Here is a 27,191-nt window from a genome sequence, read left to right as displayed (position 1 = left end):
GTTATTACAGTTGATTTCAATGATATTTGGACGGATGGATGTGCAGCCATATGTCTATTAATTTAATAGTTGTTGTGTTTCAGAGACATCCTAAATCCATTTCTAAGTTTCTGCAAATGACTTGTGGAGTTCGTATTCTTGTTAAACTGGAATAGTCAAAAGCACAGTAACTTTGTCTGTATATGTTAATAGCTTTATCACTCTGTATATTTGTCTCCCTGCAGCATAATATGAGATGCAATTATACCAAAACCCTGCAATATTGTTGGAAAGTTCTGTCTCTGTGAAATTGTCGCTGTGGGCTCAGGATTATTGCCCAACTCCCAAGTGGCTGACTCAAAATACAGTAAGAGTTATAAGGGTAATTGCAAAGCCAACCACTTGGAAAACAAGTACTGTATTGGTACCCAGCACACAGCCTATCACAGACCAAAAGCTCTGGAGAGAGTGTTCAATTAAAGTACAGCCCCTGTGGAAGGAATATAAATATAAAGTCCAGTTCAGGTGTCCTGCTACCCTTTCCTTACCTGTTTCACTCGCTTTCCTTGTTTTACACAAATATGTATGAGTTGGTGTTCAACATGTGCACATGCATATTCATATGTTCCTTTGAAGTGTCATTTGCAGGACTGTGTTATCGCCCACATTTGAAAGATATGCCCATATACTGTATCTCATTTATGCATGTGTGTGAGGAGATGCGGGTGGCATTATTCATCTGTTCTCACTGTCCACACTACTGTGCACAAAAGTGAGATTTTTCTAAAAATATATTCGCTGCATAAATTATTTTTATGGAGGTATTTTTCAGTATGTTTCTCATATATCAGTCGAATTATGTCTCGGGGAAATTACAGGAACAGCTTGTTATTGCAGCTGTTTCTGATTTGTTTGTTTGCCTCAGGTCTCCTGGTTATGAAAGAATTCAAGGAAATATAGACGAAACTGTTCAAATTTAGATGCTTACATAGAAAAACATTCGCAGTTACTGAGGAAGTTTACAATAATATGTTGATGATTACATTTTCGTAGGAATATAGATTCTCACATGTCGATAATAATCGTTATCTTGGATTCACTCCCAGTCGTTCAATGAAGCAATTCTTTTTGCTAAAGGTCATGAAGACCTCAGCGCAGAAACCTGCTGTTCTGAGAAGAGTTATTCCTACAAAGTCTGTGGGAGTTTCATAAGGCTGTGAGTGCTTCTGTAATTGCATTAGTGGATTTACTTTACACTGAGAGCGTTGAATGAAATCCTTAACTGATTTTGATGCATAAACTCAAAGCGCAGTCTGGAGAGAATCGCTGTAAATGCTAATGTGTAAATGCGTACAGGGGACATATTTTGAACTTGGATTTCACACTGTGCCAAGACTGTTGCTAGATACTTTGTGCCAACACTTACTGTTGATCTCACATTTAATTTAAGCGTAGTTAGAGCTGAGGCATTTGCAACATTATCATGCCAGTAAGCCTTCAGTCAAATAAAAATTTGACCTGTGTTTGAAATGTTAAACATGAATCTGTGAATCCACTTTTTCTCAACCTTTTCTTCCATCCATCTGCCCTTCCAAACTCTTGTTCACTTTCCCTCCAGAGGGGGGATCCCTACAGCTTTTCCTTAAGCAGTCTCACATCTCCATCCCCATGTCTCACAGCTCACATGCAGGGCACACTCACTGGCAAAACATCACAGGTTTGCTGGGTGCTACATTCAACCCTCGGCATTGTAGCTGTGGCTGTAATTTTAACTCAAGCAGATAAAGAAACTAAACTGTTCAGAGGTCTCCCAGCGTTGCTGGAAAATAGACATTTGCTGTCTCATTGTAGTAATAATCAGGACACCCCCACGGAGCACAAAATGCAATCACAGCTACAACAGAGAGCTGGTGAAATGTAGTTATTATCCAAAACCACGCTGACTGGGTGGCATTTAAGAACTGCAGAACAAAAGTAAAGGTTTTCCTGCCCTTTATACTTTCCAGAAGAGTTGCTCCTGCATTCAGCTGAAAACTCCAACAGACTGGATTATAAGTATGAATTCCGCCTCACATGTCTTTCTTTTTTTTTCCTCCCTTCCCTTAATTTTATCCTTTTATCTCCTTGTCTCATAGTGGCCGTGGTGCAGGGATTGACCTAATTGGCTAACTTGAGTCTAACTGGCCGATTTGTTACTTAGTAGTTTGCCTCCCACACAAAGTGGCTCATAAATGCAGCTAGAATTGGACCGCGAGGGGTATTATTGTCTCAGTGATATCCGCTGTGAAGCTCCTCTCGGTTACATCAAAAGTCTTTTCATAGTAATTTGTTTCTGAAGGTAATTACCTTTTACTCCATTTCGCTGGTCAGGTTTGTCCCTTTTCATCCAATTTACAAACCTACACTGGCTCAAACACCCACCTAATGTTAAGAATCGTCTTAAGTCTTCTGTTGTTCTTACATAATGCAGATCCAAACACTTTAGATGCGGCGTGAGAAGAGGATATTGTAGCTTCCTTTGTTGTATAGATTATGTGTAATTATTTCCACCCAATTAAAGTGAACCTGATTTCAAAGCCTTCGGAGATAACTGTCATAATGTTTTATTAAAAAAGCTTTGTAAGTGGCACTTGAGACTTTGCTATTACAGCTGATCTCAAGAGGTTTATATAATATTCTTTTCACATTGCTTGATAAGCGTTTGTAACATGGACGTAAGTATGAATTTGCTAAAATACAAAAAAAAAAAAAACATGAATAAAAAATGCATTGAGGGAATGAAGTGGCGCATCATGGCAGGGTTAAACAGAATGCGAGGCTAACATTAAAAGATGTTGGAGATGCATATTAATCACAATTTATAGCGTTCTCCCCCAGCTTAGAGAAGACCAGTGAAGCATGCCACTAAGCCTGATGAGAGACGCCTCTGAGGGGAAGGGTTACAGCAGTGCTGTGGGCCTTCAGGGTATGTGGCAGGGGGGATAGATGGATGAAGAGGAGGTAGTCTACTGTCCAGGACGCCCTGTAGAATCTCCTCCAGATCCTCCTTTCAAGCAGGCCTTTTCAGCCCTCTATTCAAAAAGCAGTAATTGCATCATTTTTCAAGGCCCTTGCCTCTGTCTAGCTGTGAGGCTGGCCCCATTAATCAAACTAATGGAGAAGTAAGTGATTTCAAAATATAGGCTTTGATCATGCACCGTCTATCCTCTTCCACGACTCCGCCTTCTTCTCAGCTTTGGGAACCCCTCTCCTCCCAGCCTCCCATGTCTCTCTTTTCTCGCAGCCCTCCTTCTGCACTTCACTACATACTGTATGGAGAGAGAGCTGTACGAGTGAAAAATGTATTTCCATATCATGTCCTTTTAGCTTTCTGTTAATGCACATAAGAGCCTCGCTTTTGCACAGGCTGGCAGTGCGTTGGCTCTCCGGCTTGATTAGAGTTGAATTCCAGTATTGCAGAGGACCGAACTGCGTCTATGAGGTTGTGGAAAATGGTCACTCTAAAATCATTGTGGTCTATTAAGAGGCAGTATGTTCTAAAGAATCACACTTCAGACACATTTATTGATCTTGATGAGGCAGATTAAATTAAAGTGCTCCTCAGGTGCATTGAAAAGCTCGCCAGCCATACAGCAACAAAACTATTACTCGAGGCTACCACCAGAACACACTGGCAAATTAGATTCCTCGCAAGCAAGGCGTAAACCATCGCTCAGAGACAACTCTGTATCTTTGAGACAACCGCAACGGTCTTAGGGGAATCCAAAACAACACGCTCAAATGCTTTATTTACAGCACATTTGACTAATTTACTGTTTGCATAACTGCAACCTAGTCAGACTTTGCTCTAATTGCCCCAGAGGGTTGTTAACTGGGACTTATTGTCTATAAAGCCTCTATAAAGTTCTCATGCCCCTAAAGAAATATCATACATATGCTACCGTACACGTGCTCTCCGCAGCCCATAGTTGTAAACACAGTGCTGATTAAGCAAACGGCACCACAAAACATTTCATAAAACAAATAACACAGCTCTTAATTTGCTGGGAGATGTGGTTGGCAGAGTGCCATCACCGCCTCCTCCTCCACTCCTTTTCTCTGCAGCCTCCTTCACTGTCAACAGGGCTGCTTGGAATTAGCATTATGTCAAAACTTAAACTTTCGCACTCCCACTCTCCACAACACCTCTTCTTTCCCATCGTGTTCTGAGAAGACGCCGCTCACCCTGCGCTGAAGTAATTAGGATGAGGTTCACGTTCATCTTTGGCCCAGCTAACCTCCCGCTGTTACCTCTCTTGCTCAATCTTTTCTTTTTCCTTTCTTATTCCCCTGCCCACTTATCTTGCTTACTTGTGCCTAATCAGAAGGAGTTTGGCGCATAGAGTCTGTCTACTTACCTTGACCTGTTATACTTACCAGCATGAAGAAGTCCTCGAGTTCTCAGAAGAGGTAAACAGCATCAGTACAGACCCATCGGGCGCTTCGAGTGATTTATAAAAGACCTCTATTTAGTGATGTTTTTTCAGGAGAAAACAAAGCATTAACACCATGTACCTGCTGTACCTTTTAGCCATTTGTTATGGCCTGTCCTACTGAATCATCTTTTCTCGTTAGTCTCGGCCTGTGCTCTCAAAATATTCCTGTTTACTCGACTGAAAATAAGAGGCAGTGGGAACTCACGCTTTTATATATTTGAAGAGCGACTGTCACAAGCCTGCAGTAAGTGTATAAACACACATTTTACTCAATAAACTCACTGTCCGTTTCTGTACCTTTATTCACTTGGAGTCTGTTTGAGCCCGAATGGCCATTTTCAGGAGCTCTTTGCCTCTTATTCACACACATCTACTGTACAACTGGGAGCTGCCCGCGACACCTACGGTCTCAAACCACTGGCCAGAGAGCACTTTTGTAAGTGCAATGCTTAAAGGTACTTCAAACATGGTTATTAAGGAAGGGAGAAAAGTGTTAAAATTCACAACACATCAGGACAGGCACACCTGTTATTTTCCAGGGAGCGATGGCAGTAAGGTGCATATCCGCACAGGTGGACAGCACCTGTCTTATTTTCAAGTGTGGATGTTCCAGAAAATCAGCGATTTTTTTTCAAACTCTCTCCCTCACTTGGCACATCCCAGCCTCTTTCAGTCTTGGCAAGTCTTCTTCTGCGGTCATGTCCGTCACTGTGGACAAGGAAAGGCTCATTGTTGGGGGGAGAATAATAAATGTGCACGCTTGACCCACAGTCAGCTTCGTAGAGATGGAAAACCAAACTGGCTCTTTAGTTGACGAATCTGTGAAACAACACGCAGATGTTCCCGCATCCAGGGTGGCAAACCCACGTTCGGCTTCTTCAGCGTCATGATTAATTTGCCGTGTGGTTCTGTTAATGTGCTACAGGTTTTCAACTGATGCACCATTGTAGTGTTTGTCCCTCTGCTACAGGAGGTGGAAGTAAACAAACTCAGTTCTCTAATCTTAAGGACAGAAACAATGAAAAGCACTCCAAGGGAAATGCAAAGAACCTGAAGCAGTAATGTTTGGTTATTGGTTCAACATAATACATAATGCATACTGCACAATCTGTCTATATTGGATATGTTCCAGACAAACATCCACAGTGAGATAAAGGTATCTGCACTCAGAGCTGAAAGCCCTGTTTTTCAGTGTGTTGTGCAGTTCGAATTGAAAACACAGAAACAGTACATATTCATATACTATCTGGTTAGGAGGCCAATCTCTAACAATACATTTGAAATGATCTAAAAACAGCATTTGAGCCTCATGTGTATTTAACGATATTGAAGCGGAAACCTTTCACATCGCCCTCTCCCAGTGTTGCCCTCTGGTATTACCGTTGGTGCCGCTGTCGAACAGTCAGTTAGCGTTACCAGCATGGCTACAGCTAACAGCCTGGCTACTGTCCAAAGCAAAAAACAACTGTGTGACTCCCAATTTGACCTAGAAATCCCGATCTCTGCGCTTTAAAAAGGCAGAGCCGGGTTGAATTAATAATCTGGCAGGTTTCGTTACTTGTCTGTTTTGAACACCAGAGCTCTCCATCGAGTGAATGCTCGTCCGTTGACTCTTGTTTCTCTCACTTTCCCTCTTCACCTTCTTTGCCTCCTCTATCGGCAGGATTCTTCTGTTTTATCAGTGTAGAGTTTCCACAGTTATTCCACTAACTGGTACCTGAGGATAGCGACCTGGGGAAACAATGCCTCTTCCTGTTTTGGTTGTGCATTAGCAGATGGACTTCCTTGGTGCTGTAATTTGCTCTTCATTTTGGCTGTTTGCTTTAGCTGTTTTTAGAAGCATTTCTTCTTTGTACTTTTGAAGAAACTGCAGTAACTTTTGCCCACACATGCTCCATTTCCCTGAGGCAGGTCACTGCAATTAGGCAGACAGACCAGCAAGCATTTAACAAAGTAAGTTTGTTTTTAAAGAAGAAAAGAGTACTGAAAAGCAATAAATGGTGTGGAGGATGTGCCGTAGTATCTTGCCTGACACCACATTTTGACTAAGCTGTCATATCTTTATACCACCTTAATTTTCTCAGGTTTCTCGTCTCATCTTTGTTTTCACTCCTTCCCTGACAGCCTCCCGTGAGTAGTGACTTTGAGGCTGTTTCAGCAGAGTGTGATTGTACCCGCGAGCAGAGATTACAGCAGCATGCAGCTCTTGTCGCCTGCGAAAGTGTCTGGTTGTTCTTACTTGGCGAGCAGCGCCTAAAGTCCGCAACACGTGAAGAGAGTGAGAGTCCTCTGGGGCCATAGGTGTTACGTAAGGACACTTAAGTGTGGGGATATTGTGGTCTTCTCTTAAAAAAGCTCTTTAACTACCCTGTAAAACTAGTGCGGCCGCTGTAGCATGTAATCAAAGCAGTTTATTTCTGGCTGTACAAAGTAGAGCAATCACCTTTCAACAATTTCAGCTTTCATGTAGAGCAAAACGGATGAAAGTGTCACTCGCTGCACAAAACTGTTCCAAGAAGTTTGAGTAAAAGAGTTGAGAGGTTTCTGTTTGTGCCAGTTTTTTGTAAGACGCTACCTATCCTGCCCTGAATGCAACATCGACTAAAGGGACTGCTTAATTATTTAAATGTTTCCAAATAAAAATCACTTACCTCTCTCTCTTAAGATGTGCTTTTCCAGGTGTGAAGTTCAGTGTGAAAGGAAAGTTCCGTGATTCATTATTATCGCAGCTAATGGCCTTTGAACGGCAGGAAGTGCTTTTATGGAAAACAATTGCTGTATTTCACTCACCTGAAATCACGCTACTAACGTTAGGTAATGGCGGCATGCATTATTCAGTTTCATTTAAATAGCATTCTTTTGCTTATCGCTTGTCTTTGCTCGGGTCCACTCCCATGAATTGCAAATTAAAATTTTCAGATGAGTTTTGCTCGTTAACTTCATTGTTTCAGTGTTGCATCTTGCAGGTCCAGAGATCGTCCCCTAGAGAAATGGTGTCTGACTCTTAAGCCTTGATCGTGCATGACTTATAACACCGAAGAGCATCAGAGTCAACCCTCATGCAGCGTACAGTTACGTTGTAGTTAATGTACGTAATATTAAAATTGTTGATACATAACACTACATTTCATTTCATTGGTGTTAAACTTCCTGATCCGTCTCTTCCGTATAAAATTAAACTTTTAAGGATATTTGACGGTGTCCTCTTCATCCTCTTTGGAAATTGGACTCTACCCTCCAGATGGAGATTTGGACTACCGAAGGCTAAGTCTAAAAGTTTGAATAGTTATTTTATTTCTGAAGCTACCAAACTTTCCCACAAATATATATTTTACTTGGGCGGTCTGCCCAGGAATATTAATGGCCAAGTTTATTTGGTGACCCATTTTAGCATTTTAGAATTTTATTTAGTTTTAAGTCCAAGAGAACAACCCCGTCCACCATCATTAACTAGTGGACAATCTGCCCTCGCTCTCCCATCTACTGTCACTGCATGGTTTATGTTGGAAACACTGAACTGTTAAATAGTCGTAATGACTCAGCCGATGATTAGTGTCCCCTCTAACTACTGGGGCTGCCGACAGTCTTAGCGATGGCTAATCATACTCTAGGTTTCCAGTCGTCACTTGATGCATCTATCATGTTTTTGGCACTTCAGTCTATGTGTTCTGTTCTGGCTGCGAGATAAATTTTCCCCTCCGGTGACATTAAACTTGAATTTGTAATGTGGATATAAAACAATGTCTTCCAGTGTGTTGCTTTAAACACTATCGCCTATATATCTGCTTGTCCTTGCGTTGCGACTGTAGTCACAGATGAACAAAATAACTTCCGGTGAGGTAATCAGTTTCATCTCTGTTAATTACCCTGGTTTATTACATCCATCAGCTGTGCAATAAAAATTCAATTGCAAATATCATCAAAGATACCCAACATAAATTTCCCCCAGGTGCAGGGGGCTTTAGTTTATGTTCAGTGCCTCCCCAAGGGCACCCCGCGGCAGTGCAAAGTAATTCGTCTTCTACTGAGATGTATCGTTTATGAAGTGCGCTGCGGTGTCTTGTTAAAATGCTAACTAAGTTTTCATTTCCTTACAAACTCTCTGTTCGAAACAAAGCTTGCTCACAAAAGCACTTGTTGAATGGCTTTCTTTTCTAATAGAATGTAGAAAAAAAGCAGCTTCAGGTGGACTATGCGGGGGAAAAAAGAACATGATGTATTAATCATATGAAAGTAAACTAACAGTGAAGTTTGCGGTGGTGTCTGTAACTGCAAAGACTTTTCCCTTCAGGACATTTCTGGGCGTCAACCTTCAGGCTGCGGTGAGTAGCACCCAGCAGGGTGTGAGGTTGGTACTGTGATGCAACCAGGTTACATCACAGTCTGGTCCCTCCCTTCTGTCCTTTCTTACAAAGTTGCAGGTCTGTGTCTGTTTGATTGGGGGCAGAGCAAGCATTTCGGCTGTAATCACCCAAAATCTTGAGGAGTCGTGCGGAGGTTTTTTTCCTGCTTTAGAACAAAACTGCAGGAGCACAATTAGAAAATAACATTTTAATGCTCTGATCGCTGCTTTGCTCTTGCTAACGCTGCTCCCTCTCTTCATTGACCCTCTAGCGTGCTCAACCACAGCTGCTCTCTCTGTCTCAATCTTGTCTCAAACCTGAGTTGGGGTCAAATTTGAATGTTTTGTTCACCTACAACAAGGACAAATCCTTCACAGTATTTCTCTAAGCTGACCAAAGTTTAATATTTTGGAAATGCATTGCCACTTCTGCTGCTGAATATATTTCATAGAATTGGTTGGCAAGGAAGAAGAAATAATTTTCAATAAAATATCAACAGATGGATGTGAGTGGATCCAGTTCAGGTTAATTTATTTACATACCCTCCTCATTACCAGTGAAAGTCCTTGTAGGTGTGGTGGATGAAATCCATTGCACGGTTTAGAGAATAGCGACTGTAACAAAACCCCGGCCCTGAAGCTTCTCACGGTCCTGCTGAATCCCTGCACTCAGGAGGCTCTTCAGCCTGCTACGGTATTCATAAAATGTCACACCTAGTTTTAATCCTGTAAGTGACTCTCAGAAACCCCCCTCGCAACATTTCAGCTTGCGACATATTCAGCAGTCCACAGAGAGAATATGTCACCGGGACAGTTGAAGAATAGCCAACACAAACCTGTACTGGAGATGCCAACATTACCGATGTTAAAGCCAAATAGATCACCTGGTAATAAGATTTGTGTTTTCATGGCAAATATTATGCTTTTTCATTTTCTAATCCAGCCAACGAGGCAAGGCAAAGATTATGTTTACATTTTTTAACATAAATCGTACTGATCTTTGAATATAATAAGTAAATTGCAAACATAGACTTGACATTACTTTTTTATTCACCCAAAAACTGCTGCATTGCAGCCATGGGCACAGTGCTTAGGTTCCTCTAATTTTAGTCCGAGGCTAATGTGCCCTCTGGTGGGTCTCCTAGTGGGGACATTAGCTATTCCACTCATGGCTAAAACGTAAGCCTGTTGGAAGCTAACTACATGCAGAGAGAAGGTAGCAGCCTTAGCACCGAGGCAGATGGGAGTCGTGACTTGTTTTTAATGTGGCACACGTGTGCCATCTTCTTGGGAGGGCCACCTGGTCCTGAATACTGACAGCGGAAGGTCAGAAGTGATTTGTTCAGGTGTTGGATTATCACTAAGGACAGCAGATCAGTGCCCAGACTGAATTTTCTTGGTTTTATCTTTATCTTTAGAGGGTGACTCATTAGTTGCTGTTGGTTTCCATAGTGGGTTTGCTAATTTCAGTTTATCATTGTTTTGACATGTTTAATGTAGCTTATTAGTCTAAGTAGAGCTAGACTATATATGAATATTATACTGTCACGCTATCTTAAACTTTGGATATTGTCATATTGTGACAGGGTATAATCGGTGTCTTAACTCACCAGTCTGTTCTTGTACATGTTGTTCATGTTGTTCTAATACTTTGCACACTTAGTTATTAAGACTAAATGTTTTTTCCTTGAGTAGTGATAGAAAAGTGGGAGTGAAGACTCTAAACTGACCCATACAGTACATGTAAGGTTCGAACGAGCAAGTGAAATGTGTGCTTGTGTAAAAAGTATGCCTGTTTCTCTGTCAGTACCAGTCTAAAATGAGGGTAGTTGGCACCTTTGTGTTGAATTCTGTGTCGACGGAGCAGATTAAGTGGTCTGAAGGTGTGTTTCCACAGCAACGGTGACAAGGCTGGGTTCAGAGGGATTATCGTGAATCTTTTATGACAGACCTCATTACTCCTTCCTGGCTTCTTTGTGAGATCCTCACACCGAAAGAGCACGGAAGGTGTGACAGCTACCAAAACCTTTTCACCGTCCACCCTCTCCAGATTTTGGCCAAATACCAAAACTGTGTGAAAGGCACCCTCTTCAAACCAACAGAAGCCTCTGAACAAAAAGTACGGTGCATCGCCTCAAATAGTGACTAGTGCAACATACGTGACATCAGTTACATCACTTGCATACATTCACTTACTTAGGTTGCAATTTTAAAAAAGATTAATCTTGACTTTGTTCGGGACGTGATCTCCAGTCTCCAGAGTCCTGTGATTGACCCACCCAACCACTCCAGCCACCCCTTGCCTCAGACTTTGTCTCTCTTTACAGTGTACTACTGCACTAGAGGGGCGATTCAAGGTGTGATGCTACAAGTGTACCTACAATGTCTAACTTTGAAGCGTTGGACCATTGATCAGGCTGCGGTATTTGACGCGTTGGCAGTGAGAGCAGACTGATTTGGAGAGATAGATCACTCTTTACACCTCTGGAAAGTAGTTAGACTCAGATTGATGGAACGGTAGTTGCACTTGATTAGATTAAGTAATCAAGTTTGATCAAATGAAACTAATGATCCATTTTGAATGTGCAAATCTCTCACATCTCTGTTTATTTAAGGCAATAAAGACATTAAACATCAACTGTGCCTTTTCAAATATAATTTGAGTGTAATTCAATGAAGAACACGGAGTGAACAAATGATGTGTTTATTTTTTCCAGCAGAGACGAAGGATTCGTATTCTTTACACATGCTGATTCTGTGTACACTTGTTTTGAAGACACATGGCATTTAGATCATTATCTAAACTGTAAGCTGCAGGGTGGGGATTTGCCTCACTTGAAAGATCCATACGCTATAAAGTGAGCAAATGAGAACACTGCGATCATTACACAAAAGACATTCATATATGGGTGTGCATGTCTATAGGCAAGGGATTTATATTTATATTCCTTCTGTTGCTAGATTCATCCTAAAGTGCTGAGTTTTATATATGAACAGCTACTGTAATTATCATAAATAATCTTAATTAGCATTTCAAGTACAAATCGGCTTAACTAGTAGTGTCACACTGCAGCTTTATTCACTAATTGATTAATCAAGCTTGTTCACAAACGCCTTTTGTTAATAATAAAAGCTGCAGATTATTATAAAAGATGGATACAAAGAGATTGTTCTGTTATGTAACCTACAATTATTGATGTAAGTGGTGTGAACAAAATAATAGAACGAACAGATAAACAGCACCACAAACACAATCCTCTAAAATTATAAAAACCTTCATGAGAGATGAGATTGTTGTAGGACTGTTGCATGAGCCTGATTTAATTTCCTCTCAGTGTACCTAATAAACTGGCAACTGAGTGTACAAGCATACTGGCTGTGATTTCAAACATTTGAAACATGATTTTGTACGGCAACAAATAATTGCATTGAGTGACATTCAAGAGATTCATCCTCTGTCGTCTGTGCCTTGCCCAATCCTCCCCCCACCTACTTTCACATCCTTCTAACCGCGATTCCTCTCCCGTTACAGCTGTCACGGTTTTAAATTGGAGTTGGCATTCTCTCGCTGCCTTTGTGGCATCGCTACTGTATAAGAACATGCCTGAGGTATGTTGCCTCTCTGATTGGAGATCTTACTGTTGCCAGGCTTCGGCTGTATCATCAGTATAGAATATTCCTCAGATGTCACTCCAGGCTCTTGCATGTGCCTCCTTCTCCCAAAAACTGCATTGCTCTCCAGAGTTTTGTGGTTACATCATCTGCTGAAAGTGAATGGAAAGAGAGAAAAAACACACAAAGCCAAAATGACTCTGCCTTGCTGTCGATAACATTAAAGGTCTCTAATGGATTTTAAAGCTTTGGTGTGATAAATTTGAAGCAAAGGGGAAAACCCTTGCTTAGTTCAACTCAAATAGGACCATATGCGATTAGAAAAGGGCTGATGAGGCAAATAATGTAGGAATTGTGCAAAGACACAGGGGCTTTTTGTATTTAACAGCTACGAGTTTTGAATCCTAATGAGCAACTTAGTATGTTTTGTGTTATTTCAGAGATCTCGGCATCTAGGCCCATTTTAAGATGTTTATTCTCATTTCCAATGAAGACGTATCTGAACTATGAGCTCATAATTCTCACTCATAATTAGAGGTGAAACATAAGAAGCCATGTTTATTTATGACACGTAGCGCTAAAAACTGAAAAGTGTATCCTTGGCTTTTTAAAAAAGCTCTGCGTTCAATGTTGTGTGTAGCCACAGTTTTCACAGGAATTGCATATTGCCAGTCTACACGACTATGGTAAGGGTGGTGTTTTCAAAGGATTACACTCTGAAAACAGTTTCAAAAGTTTGCATTTTCAGGCCATCAAAATGCAACGACTTACCGTTTTATGTAAAAAACATTTTTGGATTAACAGCCCCTTAGTGTTTTGTCATAGGGCTCAACTGATGTTTTTTCCAGGTTGAGATGGATTATAAGAAACCAAGGATACCAATAACCAGTATTTGGAATCGATATACCGTGCATTCGCAGTAAAAAAAGAAAATCTTTAGAAAATTTTGAATAACCAGTAATTCCCATTTTTATGCAGATGACACAGTTATCTATTGCTCATCTCGTTTAGTAATCCATACCTTGAATTCCTGCAGTATGCCTTCAATGTTCTCCATTTCTATTTTTACTCAACTTGAGCTGGTTTTAAATGCAGACAAGTCCAAATTCATACCTTTTTCCAAATGGCAAAAAGCTTTCTAAAATCTGAACTGCTAAAGGGGTTGAAATTAGTTACGACATACCTTGTTTCCAAGTTGAAACTTAGTTTAGTTTTTAGTTTTTAACTCAATTACTTTTTTCGAAACAAATCCGCGTTTCTTCCTACAAGCAATGAAATGCTTGATTTCGACCATATGCTTACCATTATTGGATTACGGTGAGTCGCTCTTTAGGAATGCGCCTGGACAGTGCCTACACAGTCTACCGTTGCACTTTATGTTTTACCACTGGCTGTGAGAATCCTGTACACCACTGTACTCTGTATGCTTTTGCTAAATGGCCATCTCTGTATGTCCCCATACCTTCAGATTGGTTGGTTTTTGTTTATAAATCCTTCCTTGAGCTGGTTTATTCTTATCTGTGTGCATACATGAGTAACAAACAAACAAAAATGGCCTGCAGGCTCACAGTCTTCTAGAGATGATGGTCTCCAGAGTCAGAACAAAAATGGACAAAAATTAAAAGCGCTGCCTTTATTTCCTGAAATAATCTACATAATGACCTCAAATTGTCAGAGTTGATTTCTGTGGGGGGGATTTCATTCAGTTTTAAAGAATGCAAGCACAGTGCTCTTGATCAAAGTGATTGTTCTTAAATCTCCACTGAAATTGCTTTACAGGTTGTTCCTTTGTGTATCATGAGAGTAGTTTTTTGTCTTTGATCTTGTACCGCACTTTAGCTGGATATTGTGTTTACTCATTAGTAGTGTGTGACAGTTATTGTGTTGTCTTTACTGTCATAACATTTATGCTGCCCTCTGAGACAGATCACTCCTGAAAAATTGATTTTAATCGCAACGAGGCTTTCATACAGTATAATAACAGTCTACATGTTACAGTAAATTGATGAGGAGAAAATGGCAACGGCGAATAACCGTGAAAGACCTCGCGGAAATCACCTATAAATTCAGCTAAACTTTCAGTCGGTTATAACATATCAGCATAATACACATTGTGTTTGTCACATCCATTCAGCCATGAGGTTAACTAGCAGCTCCCAGACATCATTTAGCTTAATAAGGCTTTATTTCAAAAGTGTCTTAAGTTGTCAGCGTTCAGTTGAGCTGTGAACTGGGGCTGAACCTCTCAAGTAGTGAGTTTTGTTGTGCCTACGGCTTCAACAAAGCATTGCATCACAGCTGGTACACATTAGCTAACCCACACTACAGTACTTTACTTTTGTTTTTACCATCATGGCATCTGACAGATTTTGTCTGGAACAATGAATGCGGCTGAAGGAGCTGTCGTCTCTCTTAAATGTCAAGGTTATTCTTCAAGGCAGACAATAGTTCTCACTGTCAGATTTTATTTCAGACTGGAGAGACATTATCATAATTTGAATTAATGGATTACTCACACATGAAAGGATTTCGCTGATATTTTGCCAACATACAGACTACAGGAACCCTCTAATGATCTTTTGATTTTAACGTGGAGATGTTGTGCCTGAGGTGAGCTTCACAAGCTTTGTTTGTCTGACAAAAGGATGTGTCATGATATCTCTTATATATCTTGCAACAGCAATCAGTCTTATTGGGTTTTTCAGGGAATGCTCAGCTGCCAAGGTAAAATATCCATGAGAGAAATCTGCCTTGCACCAACTGAAATAGTAAAACTCAAACATTGTATTAACATTGTTTCTTTATAATACAATTATGAAGAAAATGTTCATTTTAGTTTCTTTCCTACACACACACACACATACACAGAGTTCACTTTAATCTATGCGCTTCTGGCTCTTACTTTTGGCTCACCTCCTACCTTGAGTGGTCCCTACAGCTGTACCTTAAGGCTTGTACCCTTCATTTTTCTCTGAATCTCGCTTTGTTTCAAACACACACGACACACACACACACACATGCACAAGCCCTCAAGTGTTATGTTGAGCCTGAAGGTTGTGCAACACAGTCGTAAAATATATCCTGTCTTCTCTACTTTTATCACATTTAAATGCCACTTGCAGTCCGATAGATGCCCACATTACATGAATAAAAATGTTAACTACAGAACCAACTGTGTGAATGTAAATTCACTGATGAGCCTTGACATTAAAAGGAGTAACAGGTGAAGTGAATAACATTGAGAATCTCGTAACAATGCAATGTTCTGAAGGGGAAACCTTGGGTCCTGGCATTTATGTGAACAAGCATCTGTGCTGGAACAAGCGTTATCAGTGGACAACCCAACTTGCAAACCCAGGGACTCAAAGGATTCACTGGCAATACCCTGGAGTCAGACACCACAGGATACCCCAGAGGTCCTGTGTCCATGCCTCGGGGAGTCAGAGCCAAGTCTAATCCACAGTGGGGCCTCCATGGACCAAACTTGTTCAGGCACGTCTGGGTGGTGTGTCTCAAGTGGCATCCAAATGAATGCCAGGACCCAAGATATCCCAGAGGAGCATTGCATTGTAACGAGATGATCAATGTTATTTACTTCACCAGTTAGTCCATTCAATGTTGTAGCTGATTAATGTGATTACCTCCATCAAGGAGGTTATTTTTTCACCCATGTCCATTTGTTGGTTGGTTGGTTTGTCAGCAGGATTACACAAAAACTACTGAACAGATTTCCAAGAAAGAAACTTAGACTCCCAAGCTTTTGGTGTGAAATTAGAATAAAGGGACAGATCCAGGATTTTTTTCCCCATTTACTTTAACATTTCAAGAAAGGGCATTTTCCACCATTTTCATTCATTTTTCTGGGAAAACTGCATGAAAAATCCGGCGTATTTAGGTGGCTGGTTTCTACAAGTGATCTTAAATTATGATTCAGCAGTTATTGGTGGTTTGAAAGAGTGACGGGAGTGAGAGTGCTGCCCTGTACACCAATTTTGAGTTATCTCTTCATAGATAAAAGTGTCAGTTTCCTTAGCGATCAGATTCATACACTGATCTCGAATCTCTTGATCTGAATGTGACTTCTTTCAGCTGCATCAGTTTCAGCAGTAACCAACATGCCACCATACACATTAAAATGAACCATTTTCTCTGTGCAACATATTAATGTTGCTCATAAATCTTGTTGTCAAACACCAAACCCAAACTTCAAACAGATCAGAAGCACATGTTCTTGCTCTCTTACATAAATCTCCAGCAGGTCACAGCAGAAGTCTGGCTTCTGTCTGTTTTTTTTCACAGCATCCATTGATAATGTTGAACTATCCATCTGAATTTCAGGGTATTTTTTGAGGGCATATGGCCCAACTCTTATTTTTTTATAATACGAGGCGTGACAGTTCAACCATGGAGGTAAATATTGCTCTTGCACTAGTATGTTTGTCTTGCAGTTTGATGAGCTCAATCTGGAATGAGAAGAGCATTAAAATCAAATCATGCCTCTTCCAAGGTTAGAAGATCGATTGGCAGCTTTCGGGGCTGTGCTGTGCACCGGCTATTATTGATGAGCACAGTGTTGTGGAGTAAAAATGCAGCCGGGTTCCGTCGATTATATGTTGAGAGATCAGTCTTCATGGCCTTGTGTGAAACCGATTCATTTAGACACTAATGATAGCAATTTGCAGGAGAGAGCATGCATTGAGATGTTTAGCATGACAGATGCCAAATGAGTGCGATCCTGTGACAGGTAGAGGAAGTCCATAATGAGATGGACGGTTTACGGTAATTTCAACTGGGTTTTTTTCACCTGTGCTGAGAAGGTTTTAGGTCATCCAGCGCATTTAGATGCACTTCAGTAACCAGATTACTGCTGTGACCTGATTTCACGAATGTCATGCATATGAGAAACCCTTTTTCCATAATAGGGCTGGAGAAACCTGATTTTTCTCCTGGAATAAGTAGATTTTGTTTGCCATGTCTCTGCCTCACAAAGACTTCAGATAGGGAAACTATTACTGTGACAGCAGAGCAGCAGGAATGAAAGGGAGGAACATTTTGCGAGGCGCATCATTGTATTCAACTCCATTTAAAACATAAGCTCTCACAAAGTAGCTGGTGTCTAAATACATTTTCTGCCACTGAACATTTGCAAAACTCAAGCAGAGGAGGGATTTCTGGAGATGGGGAACATTCTGAAGAGGTCAAAACTTCTGCGACACTTGCAGCATGAAGACAGACTGTATTTTCAGACCGACGCGTTTCATCGTAATCATCATCGGATAAAATGCATTCGTTTCACAGTAAAATTGTTCTTTCTGCTACAAGTGTTGCTGGAGTAATGACCTCTTAAAATGTAAACAGTGGAACTGTAAAGTAAGGTTTTGCACTCTCACTACTGAACGTCCTCTCAGTAAATACGCACGGTGCCAAATTAAATACAAGAAATGCTGATTCCATTTGATGCATTTAAAGTATCAAATTTTGGCAGCTGTGATAGCAGAAACTGTCAGCCAGTTGTAAAAAGGTCTGTACTGAGCCTTGACTCCTCATTTCACACCTCATTTGTCAGTATTTGGTCAAGCCTTTGGTAATTTATTTCTCTTCAGATTTGACCCTCCACTGAGACAGAATTTGACAGATTTATACCTAAAACTGTCTCCTGCTCCTGTGGGCTCCACATTTTCCATTTTGCTTTCAAAATATATTTCTTAAGGTAATGTGAAATGAGTATGGCTAATGAAAAAGAGCTGCCTGATGTGGTACAAAATTAAATAGTGTTTATTTGACAGGGAATTTCTGCATCTCAATTTTCATTTTCTCTGAAATGGTGATTTGACATTTGTACCAAACAAACACATTTTCTTCCATCTGGAGAACAACATTTGTATATTTGACATCTCTCCAGCACTACAGTACTTCATTTTAATGCTGTTTTGACACATATTTTACCTTTATCCAAAAAATTGCAGCATCTGCGATTTGGGTATTGCACTTGGCGATATTGCAGTTTTGGTAATATTCTGATTAATTGTTCAGCCCTACTAACGAAGTCAAGCCCGTAGCAGTTTGCATAATGTGCACATCTGTACTCCAGCCTGTATTCTCACATCCAGTGTCACAATATTCAGCTTGCATATAGCAGGTCTGCTCATTGCATTATTTATAATGGCTGTTTGTCCAATACGTTCCAGGCAGTGTGATTTTGATGCATCTCGTGTTGTTTTTTACTCCCCTTACACATTGAACCCTTGATTTAGAATTTAAGCTCTAGAGATACCCGAGAAGTGACTGACAGTTGTAAGATCCCTTTGAATTGCACACTTGGTTCTTAAAATGTCCTTCTTTCTTTGTCTGTCCTCCTTTTTTTTTATTTATCACTGCAGGCTGTGGAAACCAACCTGGCATCCAAGGACAGTCACTGGGTCTATGCCAATGAGGTGAGGTCATTCACAAACACACTAATATGCACCCGAGTGAATTTAGACCTTAGTATCATTTCGCCTCTGTCAACACAGAGTCTTGTTTGCTGCCAAGGCACACACACAAACACAGAAACCTATAGTGCTGTCACTCCGCTGTTGGTATTCATTTAGATTAGCAGCACATCATTTGTTTTTATTTCATCTCGGCTGCCTGAGGGACTGGGCCTTTATTGGATAAAATATAATTGCCCTCCCTTGAACTGTTGATGTTTGTGCATCTTTTCCGTCTTTGTACCGGTGCGTGTGTGTCTGACATTGACCTAAATGGTCTTTTAAAGTGGCTGTAACAGCACAAAATTCAGGTGCACTTTGTGAATACAGAACAGTGGACGCTGTCCTTAGCTTTAGTGCCTCAGAGCAGCATTTCCATTGATTCAAAGTGATTTGGAGATAAGGGAGGATTCATAGGACTGGGCCCGTACTAAAAGCAGTGGCAGATAGACATTAGATAAAAGGCTGTTCCCAGTTGATTTACCTGGAATATAAGCGTCGCTGCGGCTAATAGAGCCTCTCAAACACACATACATCAATGTCCGTGTATTTTATTGAAATGTCACCTCTTCGCTTCATCCTAACCCGTGCTTAACATCTAAAACATGGCACATATTGATCTAGAGCATGATTAATGTATGTACCCCAGATGTTGTTGAAGCGGCATTCAGAGAAATATTCTAGATACTGCAGTTGTCGGCCAAAAGCAGAATTATCTCCTCAAGGATACTACAGTTGAGAACACACCAACAAAAACAAAATAGTTGTCATTTATGCTTTAGTTAGAAATTCACAGTGCGTTTCAGCTCGAATATTGATTTACAAAAGTTAATGAGGCTCACTGTGTTGAAAACCTTCTGCTATCTGCTAGCCTAAATTACCTCATTCCAGAATATAATGAGCTTTTATGAAATAACTACCTTCTGTGTTTGAAATCATTTCTCCCTGTGCATTTAAGCAGACACATAACTGAAGTATTGATTTACAACAGCAAATGAGACCTTGAGCTCTTTAAAACTTTTTTTCCCATGACTGACAGCTTAAGTCATATTATTTTGCTTCGTAGTCTCGAACAAGATGATAAGATCGGGACTGTAATTCTTAATTCGGAGCTGTATTCACGCACAAACTCACGCATACCTTTCAGTCAATTACCACGGACCTCCACCAAGACATTAGCTTTAATTGCATCATACTCTGGCAAACTATGAACTAATGGCATGTTAATTTCTATGGCACTCCCTTAATGGCTGGTGTGATGTGGTTTCATGTACAGTTATCTCTCTTTGGTGCAAATTTAAAGAGGAAGAATGTGAATGGTTGTTCACATGAGCTGTAAATATCCCCGTTGTCTTTTCTCAATGTCTCTCTTTCTTTCAATATGTGTTTTTCATTTTCCCCTCTCCCCTTCTGCTCCCGCTCTCTTTTTAAATACGGTGAAAAGAGAATGTTGTTTTTCTTTCGGTAATTTTTTTGTTTATTCTATTCTACCTTCTGTCTCTTCCCCTGCCTTTCATTTCATCACCCGAGATAAACTACCCATGAAACTGGCAATCCCCTTGAAATGACAATAACACAGACATGTTGAAAAGGCTAACAAAAAAATTCAATTACTCCTCATGCCGACCCATTTTTATCAGGACGCTGGCCTCCAGAGATCCTTTCATGTACGGAAAAAATAACATGAAAACTCTACCTTTCACTTAAATCCGATTATTCTCTTAGGGCCTCTTAAGTTCATATATGTTTAACAGCAACAAGAGTCGGCGTGTAAATTGAATAAAGGCATTGATTTATCCACTACTGTGGCTTACCTCTTAAGGGACAGGAGATTTAAAAGAAGGTACAAAGCTAATTTGTGTACATAAGCCTATGATCCGATTTCTCCGAACATAACTGACGGCATGATGTTTGTTTAATTCATTAGAACAAATGTGAGAACAGATTATCAGGGTATCTTTATATTAAAGCGGAAATAAACAGCCTTTCAACCATCACTCCGAAGTTTTGCCCCGTGGCATTACTGTTGATGCTGCTGTCACGAAGACAGTGTTAGCAGCAAGACTACTGCTAACCGCCTGGCGACTGTCCAAAGAAAAAAAACAAACGTAAGAGTCCCAATGTGAACCGCAAACCCCGATCTCAGTGGTATGAAAAGTAAAGAGTAAAGAAACTGGTTGTATTGATAAGTAGGCAGGTTTGTTACTTACTGATTTAGTAGCAAGAATGCTGGTTTTGAACTGTCTCAAATCCTGCTGGTAAGGCAAAACACAAATCAGCAGGGGAGAACAGACTTTGACATATCTTTGAAACATCAGAGCTCTTCATCGAGCGAATGCCCGTCCGTTCACTCTTGTTTTACCTCGGTTTCCATCACTCTCCCTATGGGTAGAGTGTAGAGTAGTGTAGACTTTGCACAGTTATTGTGGGATTGTGGGCAGCGAAGACATCAGATGGTCATTTTTCCTTGAAAAATCTAACCCGGTGGCAGGGCGAATGGCACCGTCAAAGAGAGGTTTATAGGGAAGCAATCTATATGTGGATGGTGTCATTTATCTACAGTCAAATACATTAAACAGTGTGTATTTACTTCACAATGATAATTTAAAGCAAAAAGGTTGTCCAATGCCGGTCAAGGTCCAAGTTTAAGAGAAAAAGTGTTCAAGTTTATAGGTACTAAGGTCCTTATAAGCCCTAAAAGGATATTCATTAACATTTAAAGACAATTTATTATTGGATTATAATACAATTATTAGAATTTAAAAGAAACTAATTAAAAGTTTCTAGACTGAGAACACCAATAAAAGCCATTTGAGTTTCTCTTATAATACATTTTAAATTCATTACAAGCATTTATTGAGTTTAACTTACCATATATGCCATTATGAGACCTTTACTAAGCTCAAGATTAAGACATTGTTTAGTATGCACTTATGAGCAGTTAACAATGTTTTTCTTTTTTACAGCCACTGTATCTAAAGTGAGAACAATGCCTTATTAAGGGAAGGGAAAAAAATCTTTATAATGGACTTTTTGCGTTAAGTACAATGATGATGCTATTATTAGCATGTATGTAGCCTTATTAATGCTTATAAACACAGACTAATAAGAGCCTTATTACCTATTGACTAACTCTTATTATAAGATCTTAATGAAAAGCCTAACCCTATCTTTTATTAGTTATTGTATTAACTGCAACAGTTATAAACCACTCTCATTTCACAGTGGCTGCTGGTGAATTTAGATAGAGTTTCCTGCTCTCATTGAAATCCTGTTAGCCTGACCAGATGCAGTCCGGCGGTATCACAAAATCCTGCAGGGAAATAACAGCTTTCCCATCTTACCTTTTTGCTCCTGTACGTGGCGGCAGTCTCTGTGGACCCTGGGTCCTGTTCAGCTGCCTGGTCATGACTGAGTTGTGACATTCATTTTAACCAGGTCGACCGCCCACCCCATCGGCTCCCCAGGCCCCGTATTTCATTCTGGTCTCACGACAAGCGGTTATGCTAATCTGCCTCAAGCTGCAACATGTGGCACAATGAATGTAGCTGTCAAGCTCGAAATGTGATAAGAGCACGGAGAGATGGATGGAGGAGGAAAATGATGATGAGTGAGTGTGATCACAAGTCCAAAAACAATGAGGTGTAACAGACTCGCAGGTAAACAAGAATGTAATAGATGCTAGGTCTAGATATGTCAGCCTTTTCACTCAGGGGTTTCATAAGCATTGCACTTGCATTACAGTGCAGTTACAATATTACTTTCAGTAACTTGAAGATTCAAAGAGTGCTATAATAGGTTGTTGATCACACGTGCATGTACCCAAGCAATTTAGTTTCAGATTTACCTAAAGTTGAGGGCAAGGGTGAGGTTCGTATCAACATTGGGATCACACATTTTAAGCTGGGTGGGGCTCTGGATGTCCTTCTGGAGGAAATGTATAGTTTCAGACTTCATTTCCTACATTTTGGTGAATATTTATGCACCAATTAGTGGTGGCAATGTCTTCATTTATGGAAAGGAAAACACAGGTCACACAACAGAATAAAATATAATGTAGTAAAGCTCTCAGGGATTCTGTACTCCTTTCAAATATGCATTCTTCTGTATATAAACCTTTCTCATTTAATGTCAATATATTATACGTATATGTTAGTGTCCTCTTTTGTGTCTTGATTTGGGAAGTATTATCTTTAGTGGTGCATGTGGCACCTATTCATGTCTAGGATAAATCAATACATTTTAATTGGTTTATAAACCACCTGGACTTTAATAGCTTGTGTGTGTTTCAGAAAGATCTCTGCACACGTTCAAAACTTTCTGCACCTTCAGAATATATCCCAAATGTCTGGATGCCTTGGATTGATTTTTAGAGTTCTCAACTATGTTTTTCAAGCTGACTGAAAACACGAATACAAAAAACTTTTTGTTAGCGAAGTAGCAAGCAACACTTCTGAAAATAACTTACTTGGTTTTGAGACATTTGGAGAGGAAAATTGGACTTCCTCCTCATTTTCCCTTTTCGGGCTGTGCATGGTTTGCTTTTTCTACTTTCAGTTTTATGGCACCATTCCCTTTGAGGGAGTATACTGCCACCACCTACTTGTTGCGTCTGTGAGTCAGTATAGGGAAATCTACGCCTATGCATATAAGAGACAGATTAAAAAGAAATCCTCAAAACTGATGCAGCAGAGACGTTGATAACCCTAGAGTGGGAGGAGCTCCAAAACAAAAAGACGCATTTCCCATAATGTAACCAATAAAGTTTTCATTAGACCTTCCTTTACTTGACAGACTTCTTCGCAGAGCCACAGAAAACATTCAGCCACAGTCGTGTCAAATCAGTGCATCAGTGTCATCACTGAACTTTCCCTTCAACAAACTTTTCTTCACTGGCAAACATTTTGAGTTGGAGAACGACACAAATGCATTTTAAAACCAAAGGAGTGGGTTTGAGCGGCACGCGTGTCATGAAGGCCTCAGGGTACGAAAACTTATCCAACCCACAAATGACCAACATAATCTTAAGGAAAAAGGAGAAGAGCTTTGAAATTGCAGTGGATGAAATGTGGCAGGGCTTGATGTGAGCGGGAGGGCACGGGGATGACAGGCAGCCGTGTGTCTCCCTAAACCACCCACTAAACCAGAGAGCTGCAGCTGCTCGCACACAGAAGGTTGTCTGCATCTGACACTGTCTGGTGGACTCAGATGGATCGCACATTCTGCGAGGATTTGTTGTTGTTTTTTTCCCCTTCAAAGGCGGGACGGTGACACCTCCAGAATGTTTGATGGATTAGGTGGCTGTGCCTGCTGTGACAGACAGAGTCGAGGAGGACAGTCATGATATGACTGATGTCTTAGGTAACTGCCCATCAAGTAACTGAGATGGAAACCCATTCTACTGATGCAACCCCCGCCACGGCAGACTGCGGGACAGGAAGGTGGATTACCGAAGAGGCCCACTTACGAGATAAAGAAATATTACGTTTTCCAATTAGCTTATTGCGTATCCAAAGTACCGTATAACATTGCATTTATCAAAACACTGGGTTCTGCTGATATGATCCTTTGTACCATTAACCACGATGAGCATTCATGCAGAAAGCCAAATCAGATGTCAAAAATGATGTAGTAACCCACAAACGGTGACCACAGGAGACATCCGCCATAGTGGTCATAAATCTAAAGGACCCCAGACAGGCGATTCCCTTCACCAACCACCTTATCTAAATGTTATAGTCATTTTTTATCATTGGGGTTATTAAGTGGGCTATCCAAATCACTCACAGCATGTTTCATTTCATTTAAGACCCACTGCACCTACAGGCTGAAATGTAAGTTGAGTCATAGCAATAAAAAACACCAACTCATCCAACTCTGCACTGTCCTCATGAGATGTGTGATGGGACGGCTTGCACAGTAAAATGAGAGCATTAATTAATTAATGTCATTATTTAGATGTCATTCCACCTTATGTCGCTTGTGAGATATCCCAATTCAATTAAGCATCCTCTAAGACGATCTAATCGGAAGTACAAACACACTTTCAATTAGAACCGTCCTCCAGATTTGTTTCTAGGTCAGAGTCCATGTATTTATACTTGAGCTGGATTGATGAATCTGAATCAGAACAAACCAGCTTGCACAGAGCTCGGCTGAGCTAAGGTTGTGTTGAGGCAGATCAGTTGCTGCAGTGCAATTTGGCATGAAATTACGCTGCGGCGCCGCCTGCTCGGACCACATGTTATCGCAAATGGGCCTTCCTATGGTTCAGTTTCATTTAATATCCTTCCCATTCAGGAAATCATGAACTGTGAGCGGCCAGAGTATTTCTTTTTTTACAGTGTGTGGCGTTGACGTGCAGTAAAATGTACGTGACTGCCTAAATGCAGCTGCTTTAATTGATAAATTACAGGAAACAGGCAGTAATGACTGAAACACACTTCATGATACCAAACACTACTTTTTGGAAAGTGTTAATCACTTTCCAGCACTGTTCATCCACATCTGCCTTATGAGACTGTTAAAATGACGGGTTCACACTTCACTAGTGACCAGTCACCAGTGACGCACTGACGATTGTATAGTTAATAAGAGAAAACTACCGCAGAATTACTATGGTACCACAAAACCAGCTGCCGTCAGTTTACTTTACTAATCAGTTTTGACTGGCAGTGCTTGAGTGCATTATTAATGAAGCCTAATAAAAACCCCTAGCTTAATCATCATTAGCATAACATGACAATTTGAGGATTAAACAGTCATAAAAAAGTGCCACTGCTAATGAAGGTGTGTGGGATTTCCTGCTAACCTGAAGCACAAAGAGCCCTGTTACCCATGTAATCACGCTGTGCTCTGTATATGACCTTTTTCATAATATACTGTAGGTTAACACTGCTGAGGTGTCCTTCAGCAAGGCACCGAACCCCTAACTGCTCCTTCGCTCTGACACCTCTCCTGTTTGTGCCTGTTTATGTAAAAAAAAAAAGTTAAGTACACGTCTTCTTCTATAATTATATTTTCAAGTATAAACTGTGACATTGTATAATGCACTATATAATTATGTTTTATTGTTGTTATTGCATATGTGGTTTTTCACATAAATTATATACTTGTCCTCACTCAAAGATCAATTGTCAACAAAGCAGCACTACCTGAATAGGGCTCGGCACCTTTGACTAAGAAACCCACCAATTTAGCATAATTTACAGACAGTAGTCATGACTATTGTCTGAGGTGTAAGAGGAAAGCTTCAATTTAATATAAAATATAATATATAATATAAGTGTTGCTATACAGTATTGAAAACAAGTCAGATAACACAGGTCAGATTCTCACAAAACAGCAAAGGAGACACGAGTTGTGTTATTTCATGATTGTGATGTTTGAATTAGTTGTTTTTTCCACTGCAAAAGGACAAAAGGACACCAATTATCTGGCTCTATCACCATATGACTAATTAATGAAATAATCTTGATGTTATTTTCTGTAATAAACTTTTCTCAACTAAAAAGAATGTTTAAAATACATGCATGTGTCTTATAGGCAATATAAACTTAAATGAATGTCGTACTGACTGAGCCTTGTTCTTCCTCTCTGACTCCCATTACAGTGCTTTTCAATTTAGTCGCCTGCAGCTTCACAAAGCACCTTAACTTCTAATTAAATCGCTGTCATGATTACCGGTAATTTTTTTATTTATTTCTAGTGAAAGATTAATAACATTGACTGAGCAGCACAAAGAGGATAATTTAGCCTATCTGTCCGAACTTGATTTGATTAATGTATTTTGCTCGTCGGCTGTCATTGAAACATTGCCGTGCTGTATTAACTTTTTCAGGAATTTAAGTGGGCTGCCTCCAAGGAGTTTAACACCTGAACTGATTGTGTGATGTTATATTCATGTGTCCAGACGAGCAGACACGTTCTCTGGTGCTCCTTAAAATCACCGGGGTGACCAATGAAGTCAGAGTCCTTTATGAATCAGTCCTTTGTCTTCTTTGTGTATTCGTGGCTCATTTTTTTTGTGCATATTGTACCAGTGGAATACGACATAGAGGTGTCCAAATTGTAACTTAATGATCTGTACTTTCTCTTCAAACAGAGGTTAAAGGGCACGCCTTTTGTCAGCCATGTCCCATTGGTCAGTGCCATCGCCGGGTCAGTTTATGACACAAATGTCAGCCGTGATGGTGACAGAACACTCGGACCGGGTGGCACTGGAAGTTATTAGTTTGGACGTGAGGGTTCGGCTCCATGAACCGTGCGGCATAATTCATCTGATTAATGTGTCACGGCAACTCATGAATATTC

The 27,191-nt window shown here is 40.3% G+C and overlaps 1 protein-coding gene across 4 annotated transcripts in view; it reads left to right on the top strand.

The window, feature by feature from the left end:
• grid1a (glutamate receptor, ionotropic, delta 1a) overlaps positions 1 to 27,191 on the top strand; it is a 245,317-nt gene that overhangs the window by 177,050 nt on the left and 41,076 nt on the right. For all 4 annotated transcript variants that reach the window (XM_084375778.1, XM_084375779.1, XM_084375780.1 and 1 more), the window contains exon 5: positions 18,789 to 18,842. In XM_084375778.1, the coding sequence (XP_084231904.1) occupies positions 18,789 to 18,842 (54 nt within the window). The remainder of the gene's footprint in view (positions 1 to 18,788; positions 18,843 to 27,191) is intronic.

Source organism: Pagrus pagrus (genome assembly GCF_965226575.1).
Source record: "Pagrus pagrus genome assembly, chromosome: 15".
Lineage (NCBI taxonomy): Eukaryota > Metazoa > Chordata > Actinopteri > Spariformes > Sparidae > Pagrus > Pagrus pagrus.
This window is presented reverse-complemented; position numbering and strand designations above follow the sequence as displayed.